This window comes from Colossoma macropomum, unplaced genomic scaffold (assembly GCF_904425465.1).
Source record: "Colossoma macropomum unplaced genomic scaffold, Colossoma_macropomum, whole genome shotgun sequence".
Taxonomy (NCBI): Eukaryota; Metazoa; Chordata; class Actinopteri; order Characiformes; family Serrasalmidae; genus Colossoma; species Colossoma macropomum.
The window spans coordinates 46332506-46346236 of record NW_023494791.1 but is presented as its reverse complement, the minus strand read 5'-3'; the positions used below and the strand labels follow the sequence as shown (position 1 = coordinate 46346236).

General features: G+C 42.4%; 1 protein-coding gene across 1 annotated transcript in view; it reads right to left on the bottom strand.

The window, feature by feature from the left end:
* Positions 1–8383: 8383 nt before the first annotated feature.
* The window catches only part of trip11 (thyroid hormone receptor interactor 11), a 41703-nt gene continuing 36355 nt past the window's right edge, over positions 8384–13731 (bottom strand). The window contains 3 exon segments of the mRNA XM_036575186.1: positions 8384–10815; positions 11440–11578; positions 11894–12019. Of these exon segments, the coding sequence (XP_036431079.1) occupies positions 10592–10815; positions 11440–11578; positions 11894–12019 (489 nt within the window). The 3' untranslated portion in view covers positions 8384–10591.

The window sequence follows — 13731 nt, the reverse complement described above, 5'->3', positions numbered from 1 at the left end:
GCTCCGTAGTCCCGCAAACCACGCCCCCCTGTGTCACGATTGGCTAGAGGTATCCCGCCTCCTGCGCTTCGATTGGACAGGAGGGTCCCGCCTCGTGCGGAGGGGCGGAGTCGGAATACGAGTGGGGGAAAAAAATAAATAATATGCTCCAAACCACGCCCCCTCTGACTCTGCCCCGCCCCGGATTGGCCAGAGCCTTAAGATATTGGAAACTTTAAATGAGTTATGGATGATTCCAAGAACGAGGCTGTGTCTCAATTGGCGCAGTTCTTCCTGCTGGTACACTAGTTATTACATTTTAATAAAAGACCCGGCCAGTGTAGACCAAGAGTGCTCAGTGCACTTAGCTCCGTTAGGTTTGAGGAAGGGGAATTCCACCGATTTGTCAAAATTTCTGCATAATTAAATGGTTAAGATGTAAACAAAGTCATTCAGTGGTCTGATGCGCTCTGTTCTAGACAAACTAACCCCATTTATTTAAAGCGGTGGTGATAGGAACCAGACGTCTAAATAGTTTTATGCCTCTAAAAGCTCCCTCACAGAAAGATATTACATGAAATGGTTAAAAAGATGCTGCTTGTCACCAGCAAAACCACTATTATGTTGTGTTTTGGATGCTGGTATGCTGGTGAACCAGCGTGACCATGCTGGGTGACCAGCTAAACCAGCACCAGACCAGAAATATGCCAACATAAATCAGCAAAAAACAGCTTAGACCAGCTCTGTGCTGTTTTTTTTTAGCTGGGATACTGTTTTATGGTATTTGTTTTTAGGTAACGTTTGGGCCATAAATGTATTTTTTGAAATCCATTCATGGTGGAGAGGTGCAAAATAATACCCAAAGCAAAATAGTGATATTATTTTACCATTATCAAAACTCAGAAGGGGGGTTTGGATAGTAAATAAAATGTCTATATTTGTGTTGTAGTCATGGTGACGCCTGGTTCCTATCACCACCACTGTAAAGACATCTGAAATTTCTCTATAATGAACCATTTCATACCAAATCACTTTGAATGACTTGAATTACACAGAAATTTTGAAAAATTCTGTGAAATTCCCCTTTAACAATGAATCAGAGGTGATGCACATTACAGGTTGCACAACATAACATGCCATGCCACCCCCCTTGTTCCTGTATGTCTGACAATATTGAAATATTGGTCAGCAGTCTTCTCAAACCACTTGACAGCTTCCTGAGTGACCCAACCATTGGCTATCAGGGGACTGTGATTTCGGTCACCAGTTAAGCTCTTATGGACTCCTGTCCACAGGTAGTTGTAGCCATAATTGGCCTCGCTCTCTCTGGTTGTGTAGGATGGTCCTGTTTGCTAGCCAACATGTGTATCTGTTAGCAGTTAGCATTTTCCTCCAAGCATACTGAGCTGTCCAATGATATTGCATTAGCAGGATTTTAAGCGGCACGGTGGCGCTTCACGTGTCTCAGAGGAAGCACTTGCTAGCCTTCACCTTCCCAGCTTGGTAGCATTGTGTGATGTGGGAATTGGCCACAGCTAATTTGGGCAGAAAACACTTTTATGATATTTATAATATTGGAAACTATAGAGTACCTTGTCTATGTAGCCATTATGAGTCTTAGACAGTAAATTATGCAGGGAATCACCACCATAAAGTGCACGATTTTGAACAGGCCTCGGTATTTGATAGTAAGGGGGAGTGCCTTGCAAAACAAATTGAACTGTACTGCTCCCCTTGCTCGGCCCACTCCGCTGCATGGACTGTTTAGCAGTGCAAATAAACGGAGCCCCGGAGTCCTTCAGCCACAGCTGGCCTCCATCAAACACACACGGCTTCGTTTGGAATGAAAAGCGCTATGAGCTGCCACGGGACCTCATGAGCCAACACGGGCAGAAAAAACCTGCAACCGTGAAGCTATGACGTAGCGCTAATTTGTAAGGCTTAGCAGGCTGCTAGAGGAGGCTACTGTTGGGCCTCTCCAGTTACACTCCTCACCTAAAAGCAGATGTGGAGACAGCCGTTCCAGTGTGTCTATGTGTCTCAGTGTCTTAACAGAGAAAGACTCAGGTCGTAAAAGAATTCAAAGTTTTGTCCTAAAAAGTTCTACCATACAATAAAACACTAGACTTACTCCCTGTTGGCCTCCACAGGGCACGGCATGAAACAGCAAATACCAGTTCAGTTACTCAATCAGTTGTACAGCTAAGGCAGCAGCGAAATATTCACATACAGCTGTGCTATTATTTCCATTTATAGTAAGACCTAGTAAAAAGAGAGCACATCACCTGGGACTATTTTTGTGCTCTGCGTTTGTATGTTGAGGGTAGTGATGTGCTTCTGTACACGTATCGAATAGAATACTAGAGTTAGCAACCGCTATCAAGCTAATGGAGAAATAACGATTTTATGTTAAAAATGTTAAAATGCTCATTTATATTTCACACAATGCAATACTTCAGTATTAGTGACTCAGTGACCAAAAAGACTAACTTTACAGGAGAAGAAAAAATGCTCTTAACTTTCAATATAAGTTAATATAACAAGGTTTTATTTGAAGGAATTCTGGACCGTTTGTATTGATAAGAGCCTGGTACTGTCCGAATGGAAATAAATGCCCAGTTGTGTTGCTAAGATCATCACTATGTGAACAGATTTTAATGTTGACCTAAAACAGATTACATTCTGTTGTCGACACTCTGTGTCAGCCAATAGGAGATGATGTGGGGCGGGGCTTCAGTCTGTCATGTTGATTCTGAACAAAATTATTAGGCTGAATAATTAGTAGACTGAGTGGGTGGGGCAAAACTGCTGTTCGCTGAATGGTTGGGGCTTAACTGCTGTAGCCTGAGTGGGCGGGGCTGAACTGCTGTAGGCTGAGTGGGCAGGGCTAAACTGCTGTAGCCTGAGTGGGTGGGGCTGAACTGCTGTAGGCTGAGTGGGCAGGGCTGAACTGCTGTAGTCTGAGTGGGCAGGGCTAAACTGCTGTTGCCTGAGTGGGCGTGGCTAAATTGCTGTAGGCTGAAAGGGTGGGGCAAAATTGCTGTAGGCTGAGTGGGCGGGACTAAACAGCAATAGAATGAATGGACAAGGCTGAACTGCTGTAAGCTGAGTGGGCGGGGCTGAACTGTTGTAGACAGAATGGGCGGGACTAAACTGCTGTAGGCGGAGTGGGCGGGGCAAAATGGCTGTAGACAGAATGGGCAGGGCTAAACTGCTGTAGGTAAAAAGGGGGGCTGAACTACTTTAGACAGAATGGGCGGAGCTAAACTGCTGTAGGCTAGTGGGCGGGGTTAGTCTGCTGTTGGCTGAGTGGGCGGGGCCGAACTGCTGTAGACAGAATGGGCGGGGCTAAGCTGCTGTAGACTGAGTGGGCGGGGCTGAACTGCTGTAGGCTGAATAGGCGTATGTATGTAAATGTGTTTGTTTTCATGACATCACAGAATTCAAAACAGGCTGTTTATGCTGCTTAGTTTCCACGTATGGACTGTGGGGACTGTGGGGACTGCAGGGACTGTATGGACTGTGGAGACTGTGGGGACTGTATGGACTGCAGGGACTGTATGGACTGTGGAGACTGTATGGACTGCAGGGACTGTATGGACTGTGGGGACTGAGGAGTGAACATTTTGGAACAAGTACATAAACATATTACATCACAGAAAATAATAAATCAAAGAAAAAAACTGTAAGAAAGAAAAATAGTGGATTATTCCTTTAAGTGGTCATAATGCCTTCCACCACAGACAGACGGTCAGATTTGCACAGCATGTCACTCAGAGCAAATACACAACATTAGCCTTGTACTACTAACCTTTGAACTTTCAGTACACATTTGATCCACTGTAAAACCACCTACGCTCTGTCCATCTTCAAGACAGTTGCAAAGCAGGTCATGTTAATTGTAATCTTTTCTGTCTGCATCAAAGTTAAGCCTCCAGTTTTTTACGGTTTTTGATTATTTTTCCTTTTTTTCTGTCTATTATTCTGTCTGTTGAGTCTTTTACGGTCCTTGGATGTTAAAAGAAATCATCAATAAATGCAACAGGCCAAAATACATAGGATTCTCAATTTTCCTAAAATCATTTTTTCGGAGATACATGTTTGTCTTTCAGTGATTGGTGATATTTAGCGATATGTAAATCAGCCACCTGCCATCATCTCAAACCTCTCTGTGTTTTTGTTCTCTCAGCGATCCCGACTCGTTACTCATTGAACTTGATTTGGCAGCCTAACAGGCCAGATGTGCAGCGAAGTTAAATTAGGCCTGCATATTTCAGTGTAAGCCCGTCTCAGGGGCCTGTCGATGTGGAGGGCTTTAGGGCCTGTTGGGCACGGCAGCCTGAGTGAGCGAGATGGAATGAACCTGTCAACAACCTGCTAAATCTTCCACACATCAGCAAGGTGCTCTCCAACTCCCTCCAGTCTGCTGTCCTCACAGCCCACTGGACTGACTATACAGGGCTGCCCTGAGTGAAGAGACTTGCAGTCAGTTGGATCATTCATGTTACAGAATGATACACCCAAAAGTTTGTGGACACCTGCTCCTCCAGCGTTTCTTCTGAAATGAAGGGTATTAATAGGGACTTTGTCCTCCTTTGCTGCAGTAACAGCCTCTACTCTTCTTGTAAGGCTTTACACTAAATATTGGAACATTGCTGTGAGGATTTGATTGCATTCAGCCACTAGAGCATGCATGAGGTCAGGTATTGATGTTGGGCGATAAGGCCTGGCTCACAGTCGGCATTCCAGTTTTTTCCCAACGGTGCAGAGTGGTGCAGGCCAGCCCATCCACACCAAGCTTCTGTTCTTCCTGTTCCACCTTAAATGGTCCCTGAGGTGCCAGAATGTAACTGCTGCACCATTTAAGGTGGAACGGGAAAATTCGAGCTGGAGAATGAGAAGCTCCACGACTTTTTAGTGTTTGTCAGTTTCTCGTTGCAGATTAAACGTATCAGGAAACCAGCTGGAGTGATTATAAATGCAAATGAGTCCATTCGTCTCCAAATTATTGATGTTCGTTGACCAGCAGTCTGCTGCCAACCGTCAGGGTTGAAGGGTGAATTAGCAGTTCTATATCAACTCCCGCGTTTAAGACCATTTATTGTTAAACTTAGCTTCACAGCTGAGCTATTTCCAAATTTCCAATTCAAAATAAGAGCACTTACTGTTGACTAGGGCAGCTCTACACATACACCGATCAGACATAACATTATGACCGCCTCCTTGTTTCTACGCTCATTGTCCATTTTATCAGCTCCACTTACTATATAGGTGCACTTTGTAGTTCTACAGTTACAGACTGTAGTCCATCTGTTTCTCTGCATACTTTGTTAGCCCCCTTTTACCCTGTTCTTCAGTGGTCAGGACCCCCATGGACCCTCACAGAGCAGGTACTATTTGGGTGGTGGATCATTCTCAGCACTGCAGTAACACTGATGTGGTGGTGGTGTGTTAGTGTGTGTTGTGCTGGTCTGAGTGGATCAGACACAGCAGTGCTGCTGGAGTTTTTAAACACTGTGTCCACTCACTGTCCACTCTATTAGACACTCCTACCTTGTCAGTCCACCTTGTAGAGACCATAGCTCATCTGCTGCTGCACAGTTTGTGTTGGTCATCCTCTAGTCCTTCATCAGTGGTCACAGGACGCTGCCCACAGGACGCTGTTGGCTGGATATTTTTGGTTGGTGGACTATTCTCAGTCCAGCAGTGACACTGAAGTGTTTAAAAACTCCAGCAGCACTGCTGTTTCTGATCCACTCAGACCAGCGCAACACACACTTTTTTTCTTCATAATAAAGAATCCTTGAATTGGCGCCTGATAAGCAGGTCCTATGGGATTTGAATACTGAAATAATTTGGACATGAGAAAGTTTCATGGGAAACAAATGGAGCAGAAAAATGCAGGGCATTTGTATCAGATGCTTTTCAGAAGTGCAGCCTTGTTATGCCTGGCTGTGAGGAGACAGCGAGCATTAAAACCGGACCCTCCATTCCATTAATATACACACACAAGCAATGTCAGCATTTGAATGTGCTGTTACAGTACAAAGGAGAGAAAGTTTAAACATGTAATAGCACACACTAGTCTCTCTCCCTCTCACACATTCACTGTATAGACCGATATATGTGCCAGGATCTTGTTTACACTTAATAGCTCATCACAGTACAAACTGTTTACATTCTTTCACCAAACCGTCGGTATTTACACCCTGAACTCAGGTGCATTTCTACACATGCATACTCTCAGTTTTTAAATATTTGTAGTAGCACTTCAGAAATTAAATTATTACAAATGTGTGATGATAACAGTAAAGATCAATGTGCTGTTTGCAGTTATTATCAACAGATGTAGATTCAAGTCATTAAAACATATGAGGTATCAAACAGTCATGTTATGGCTGGGATTCCAGGCTGAGAATCGGGTGGTCGCTTTCCCTTTTCAGTCGGTCAAACGGTCACCATAGTCTTCATGAGCGCTACTTAATTACAGCCTTTCTATTAGCTGGAAAATCAGATAATAGTATTTTTCCATAAGACAAACATTAAGCAGCCCAAATCATAATATCATATATTTATTCCCATTGTTTTCTCTCTGAGGCCCACTTATAGGATCTGTGTGGCTTTATGTACCAAAACAGCCGTAATTCATTTTTACATGCTCTTTTGCCTTACATAGGCTGTGGACAGCCAATCAGAGCAGAGCTCATTTGCATGCAGTTATATGCAAAAGTTTAAACACCCCTGGTCAAATGATGTTTTGTTGATTTTCATGTGAGAATACATACATTCTCTACAGAGAACACACTTATATATGGTATTTTTAGCACACAATTTATATTTATTATGTGTTAAATTCGACAAATAAACCAACAATTGTGCATTAAAATGTGCCTTAGTGTGTTCTCTGTAGAGGATGTGTTAACACAAATCAACAAAACACAATTTGACTATGGGCACACAAACCTCTGCATATGGCTGTATGCAAATGAGCTCTGTGCTATTATACCTCGTTCATAAAGCAGGCGTGGCTATAAAACAACATGATTATGTAGATACACACTGACCAGCCACTTCATTATGACCACCTCCTTGTTTCTACACTCATTGTCCATTTTATCAGCTCCACTTACTGTATAGGTGCACTTTGTAGTTCTACAGTTACAGACTGTAGTCCATCTGTTTCTCTGATACTTTGTTAGCCCCCTTTTACCCTGTTCTTCAGTGGTCAGGACCCCCATGGACCCTCACAGAGCAGGTACTGTTTGGGTGGTGTATCATTCTCAGCACTGCAGTAACACTGACGTGCTGGTGCGAGTGGATCAGACACAGCAGAGCTTGTGTGGCTTAAAATAGTATACATGTTCAATATGATGTATGAACCAAATGGAAATGTTTCATTATAATAAACATCACAAATAGGCAAAATCTCTTTATTTGTAGGTCACCACTGTCGCACTGTAATGTCTTATGGTTGCTGCAGAGCAGTGGGTCCCAAGGCAGGACCCTCTGGCCTGCACATTGTACTGTTTGCCCTGCTCACAACACACCTAATCCAACTGATCTGCTAATTACAAAGCCCTTCCTGAGTTGAAGTGGGTGTGCTTTGGTGGGAACACACAAACCTGTGTAAGGCAGGGGTCCTCCAGGACCAGGGTGGGAAACCACTGCTCTAGAGTCAGGCCCACAGAAAATAAGTTTATTCTACATATTTAAATACTGCTGGACATGTACACAATACTGAGGCCTACATGTGTTAACAGTGACGGTCCCCTTTAACAGTGAGTGTGTTTACATGCACTCCACAATCTGATCATAATCAGATTTCTGCCGTTATCTGATTATTCAAACGGTCATGTAAACAGCACACTCTGATTTCTTAGATCAAAGTAAGGTCTAGAAATCCGATTAAGAAATCTGATAAAGAGGCTGGATTTCAGCTCAGTAATCAGATTTCCCAGTGCATGTGAACTCTTATTCTGATTTCTTTCGGATTTCTCAGTCTGCGCATGTGGGAAACAGACAGCCGTACTGGGAATAAGTGAGCGGCGTTGCCATGAGATGGCATCAAATCACTTTTGGAGCGACGCTGAAGCCGACTACATGCTTGAGTTTTACATTATGTAAATGTCACGTCGTTCTCACAGAGTTTATTGGCTGATTGTAAAGCAGAAATCTGATTACTGTCGAACTCATGTAGACCCAGAGTTTCCCCATTATCTGATTACTCAAGTGCATGTAAACGTCTTGATTGGATTACTGACAAAATCTGATTTTCTGCAGTTATCGGATTATTAAGCGCATGTAAACTCACTCAATGTTTACATATTACACCACATTTCATGATAAATTTGATGATAAAAAAAAAAACCCCCACACAAAAATATTAATCATAAAAGCTCAGCTCTTTTGCGTTCGCAGAGATTTTTATTTCTGCATGATGTAACAAACACTGCAAGAGTGACACAAATTCAAACCACAGGCCGTGTCAGAAAACAGATTTATAAACTTTAAACACGTCTTTGAAAAACCTCTCAGAGCTTAAATTAATATAACAGCACTCGCCCAAACTCTTAATAAAGTAATAAACCAACTGAGCCCGTAATTCATAAAATATGCTTTCTTTTTACAGGGGCAAAAAGAACTGGCGATCATTTCTTCCGTTTCATTTTTGGTGGGAATTTAAATATAGTGCTTTCCAATTTTATTGTTTCGTTAAAAATGTACAGCTACATTTACAGAGACTCCGAGCCTTCATTACGAAAATGGAATACTTTTTTCAGCTTTTGTGTATATATACACTCACACTGTACGGGTTTCTTACACCTCCACGTCCAATTTATGAATTTTCTTCCACTTCCCAGGTGATTAAAATAGTGAAAAATACACTATACATATATATAACTACATATTTATAAAGTATAGATTTACAGAGCAGAAGTCTAATATTCAGTCATCAAACCACGACCGTCCATTATAGCTATTACTGTAACCAACACGCACCGAGTCGTCCGGAAAGAAAGAAAAGAGAAGAAAAGTGGGGAATATTTAGCAGAGCTATTTGTATGGTTTTCACAGATGCGGAAAGGGTCTAATAAATCCCACAGGCGCGCAGGAGCCAAATGGCATCGGACCATCTTTAACCAGATAAATTATCCTCTGCAAATAAAGAGCAAATGTAGTTTAAAACAAAAAAAAACACCCTGATGATTACAAACCCAATAAACACTTCTGATTACAGACGGCAAACGCAACAAGAGTGCTGACGGAGCCGAGATAATGTCGGAGGAGTTTTCATGCCAGTTATCTTCCCCATCTCCGAATCCTCTCTGCATAACTCGCGCCCCGGTTTGGTCAAATTATGCTCCAGTTCCCCAAAAGGATCCCAGACTCACTGATCCAGATCAGTTTCTGCAGGTGTAATTGTGTAATTCAGCAAAAGTAAATTATTTTGGTCAATTAATGCAGGTTAATCTTTAACCATGTCATATCACTTTTTATTATACTGCAATATCACAATACTGGTATTCTGTCCCATATGATTTCTGTATACAGTTGTGTATGTTTGAAGAGCCCTGGTCAAATGACACATTTTGTTGGTTTTCTTAACGTTTCCTACAAATTTTACTGCACAATTTGCTGAGTTTAACATATTGGGGGGAAAAAAATCAACATAAAATCTAAAATTTTTACTTTTTTCACAGGCCACAGGTTTTTATGTTTTATATCTTTCTCAATATGTTACATTCAGTTTATAAAAATAATAAATACACTAAGATGTGCAGAAGTGTGTTCTATGTAGATCTGCTAACTCATTTTCACTTCGAAAATCAACAAAACATGTAATTTGACCAGAAGCGCCAAAACCTTGTGTCTGTATATAAAGTACTGTGCAAAACTTTTAGGCAGAAAAATTCTTAATGCTATTCATCTCAGCAGTGAGTGCATTTCTGCTGGCAGAACCAGAATAAATAGGTTGGAAGAATTCAGTTAGAAGAACACAGGATTGGTTCCTGACTTCTCTCTGGACTCCAGCCATCACATGGATTTGTTCAACACCACCTGGTTTGATCTGATTAAGGACTGATTAGATGAACGAGGTATTAGAGGGTTACTGTAAATGCTGGACTTCCTCGAGGAGAGATTTGGAAATGCTTATGCTAACATTCATCAAATCACAATGTATGATTTATCTGTATTTCCTTCTTTTTGAACACTTGCTGCTCATATAAATAGCTTTACATATTATTTTGTCAGACGGCCTAAAACTTCTGCACAGGACTTCAAACATTCACAATCATTTTGAAAACAGAGACTAGCCTTTACACTGTGTGAGCATTTCATGACAAAAGGATTAACAGAAATGATCCCAAGTGATCTGGAACCAAATCATCAAATCTCAAAGTTATTTGTTTCTGTTGTTATAATTTTGGAGATGTAAGGTTTGTTACAACAGCAAGAATATATATATATATATATCTGCTGTCTAGTCAATTATCCTTCCATGATGTGCCATCACGATGAAGGCCTGATGAACATCCTCACCGTCCAGCTTCGTAGTGTCTCGCGTGTGCTGATTGGCTAAAGTGCTCTGAGTGGCAGTTTCAGTGGCCACTCACTGCTTAAGCAGGTCTTTGAGGACAGCCCCTGCGCTGGCCTCAGCAGACACAGGCATGGGCGTGAAGGTGGGAAGAGCGTCCGAGATGGGCTTCATGAGCAGGTGACCGCTCGCAGGTCCACCGCCGCCTGGAGCACCAGGGGTCAACAGAGGGATGGCTGCGGAACGAGGGGCCAGGAACGGGTTGGATTCCCCGCTGCGCTTAATGATACCCGCAGTACCTGGATAACAACATACAAACAGTTAGAAAACAAGGACAGCACGGTGTGGAGAGCGTACATGCAATACAACGCGAAACTACTTAGGATTTCTGCTTCTCAGTTTTTCGTGTTAGTAGAAAAATGTAGCCTGTATTACTATGTTTTGAATAGGCTGTAGTCTTTAGCCTATTTTCATTTTATTACGATCAGCTGCTGGCGAAAACACAGAAATGGAGGTAAAAATCCTAAAAAAAAGACCTTCGATGTGATGGTGCAGTAATGCATATGATAATGAGGGTCAATATTTGTTCCATGATAGTTTTAACATGTTTATGCCCTTAATCATATTTTTGAGCATATATATATATTTTTTTTAACTACTGCTTTACCATCATAAATATTAAATGTAAAGAAGACACCTGTAGCTTCACTGGTGGTGAAGAAATTTCACATCAAACCACTCTAAACGACTTTGTTTGCTCATCTCAACAACTGACAATTACGTATGATTTTGAAAAATGAGTGGAATTCCGCTTTAACAAGTCAGAAGGTCTGGAGTTTGGATACTTTTGCGAATCCATTCCCTGAAATTACACTGTTTTGAGCTCACGTGTACCAAGTTTAAGCTTGAACGATGCTGTCTACCTGCTGCATTTGTGGCTGCAGTACTCCGGCCAGAAGGGGGCGCACTCAGGGGCTTGATGTCATAAACAGGCAGTTTAGGTGCAGGAGCTGCTGGACTGGACTCCACTTCCAGGAATCTGACAAACATCTCAGAGAAAGACTGCACAAGACACACACACACACACACACACACACACACACACACACAGAAGAGACGGTTAAGTTTGGGTGTTTGCGTGTGGGTGTGTAATTAATCTTCTGCGTGTGGGGAACATGAGGAGAACACAGGTATCTGTCTGAGCCTAATTTGTGTGAGTTATTGCCAAAATAGATCTGTGAGTGTGTGTAGATGACGGTTTACCGCTGTGTGTGTGCACAGTTAGTGAGTGTCATATTGTGTGTTTTCATCATGTTGAGGCCACAAGTGCAGAAGTCTGATGTTTGTGTTGAGTCGTGTGTGTGAGGAGTATCTCACCCCGTTGAGGTTTTGGGCATGTGTGGGTCTTTGGGGTGTGTTGGGGACACTCTGCACCGCTCGGCTGCTGCCCAACCAGCCAGAAACCCAACCAGTCATCCCTTTCTTCCCTTCATCATCCAAAATCTACAGAGAGAGAAAGCGAGAGAGGGAATGTGTACAGGTCACTGAGAATAAACAAAAGCGATAAAAATGCCAAACCATTTCATTTTGGTTCTTGAGGTTGAGGTTAGCTTAAGTTTCTGTTTATGCTCAGAACATATTTTTTTCATATAGATTCTTACATATATAATACCTTTGGTGTGTGTATATTTTATATTATATATATATACACACACACAAACACACACAGTTATGGTACTTTATGTATGTATGTATGGGACAATATTATTATATATACGTACGTCCATATAGGTAATACATATACACACACACACACGTATGACCCCACATCCTGACCACGCATTAAAACAAACCTCTGTGTGTGTTTGTCCTTTACCAGACATAATATTGACAGACCCCAACAAAAATACAAAGTCCTTCGACTTGTACAAACAGAGCCTGATATAGACGATCACCGAAAAAAACCCTCTCCCATTCCGAAAAACCAAACTGCAGGGTGTCATCAAAACCCTGGACCAATCCCAGCAAACTCCAGCTCAGTCTAAAAACACCCCACAAGCTCGAGCCTGAAAGCCCCAGCAGATTTCAACCCTCTCCTGAGGACACAGCACCACAGGACTGACCACCGTGACCACCTGAACCACCTAAAAAAAAACCCTCCGATGAGGTGGGGATTTTTTGGGTCATTTGAAACAAGCACAGATGCTGTCAGAATACCAAATTACCCCAAATGCAGCCAATCAGCCAAGACATGTTTGGTGTCTGATGTTTGCTTCTTTAGTTTTGCACTGGAGCTATGAGGCTAATGTAGCTAATGAGTTATGGAAGTGCAGACCTGCCAACCTTGGGAAAATATGTCGTGTAGCACAACAGTGTAACACACTGCTCACTCTACCCGTTAGTGTCCTCCCCATCTGACGCCAGGTTTATTTTGACTGTAAGGCATGAGCGTGCGCGCGCACACACACACACACACACACACACACACACACACACACACACACACACACCTACACCTCCTGGTAACTTTCTAGGTGATGTAACTACTGTGGCACATGCACTCGCTTTTTTCATCCTGCCATGATCTACTCATTACAGTTACGGCTTTGACTGTAATAATAATTATGAATACAGTTCTGTGAAAAGTCACATCACATCTGCGACACATTGACAATATAACCTCACTTTGCCAACTTAAATGTCTGCTGAACAAGCAAGCTAGTTTGCAATGACATAACATTAGACTAACGTTATTAACACTAAATATTATCCTAAGATTGGCAGAAACGCGTTAACTCAATTCACAATTTCAACTTTCCACATCCACTCCAGCCTGTTTAGCTCAGCAATTGAGTTAAAAGCACCGTCCTCCCTTGTGCAACCAGACAGACGGACTGAGGTGGGGAACGAGACGGATAAAAATCATTTCGTGTTGCTGTCGATTTGCGGTCTCTCAAAATGACATTACGCATTTGTCATCTCTTCTCCTTTTGTTTTTCGGAAGGCTAGACGCTGCCGCCTCTTGGTGTTAGAATTGAGTACTGCATGTGCACAACTGAACTCACAGGCGTCCCCAGCTTTTTGGTGCAGTTTAGAGCGACAAATCGTACCAGCGCACTTTGAGGTCAAAATGCGTCCCTGCTATAAAAGACACATACAGGTTGGCAGCTCTGGAAGTGTAACATCATGCTGACCGCACGCCCAAATCATCGCTT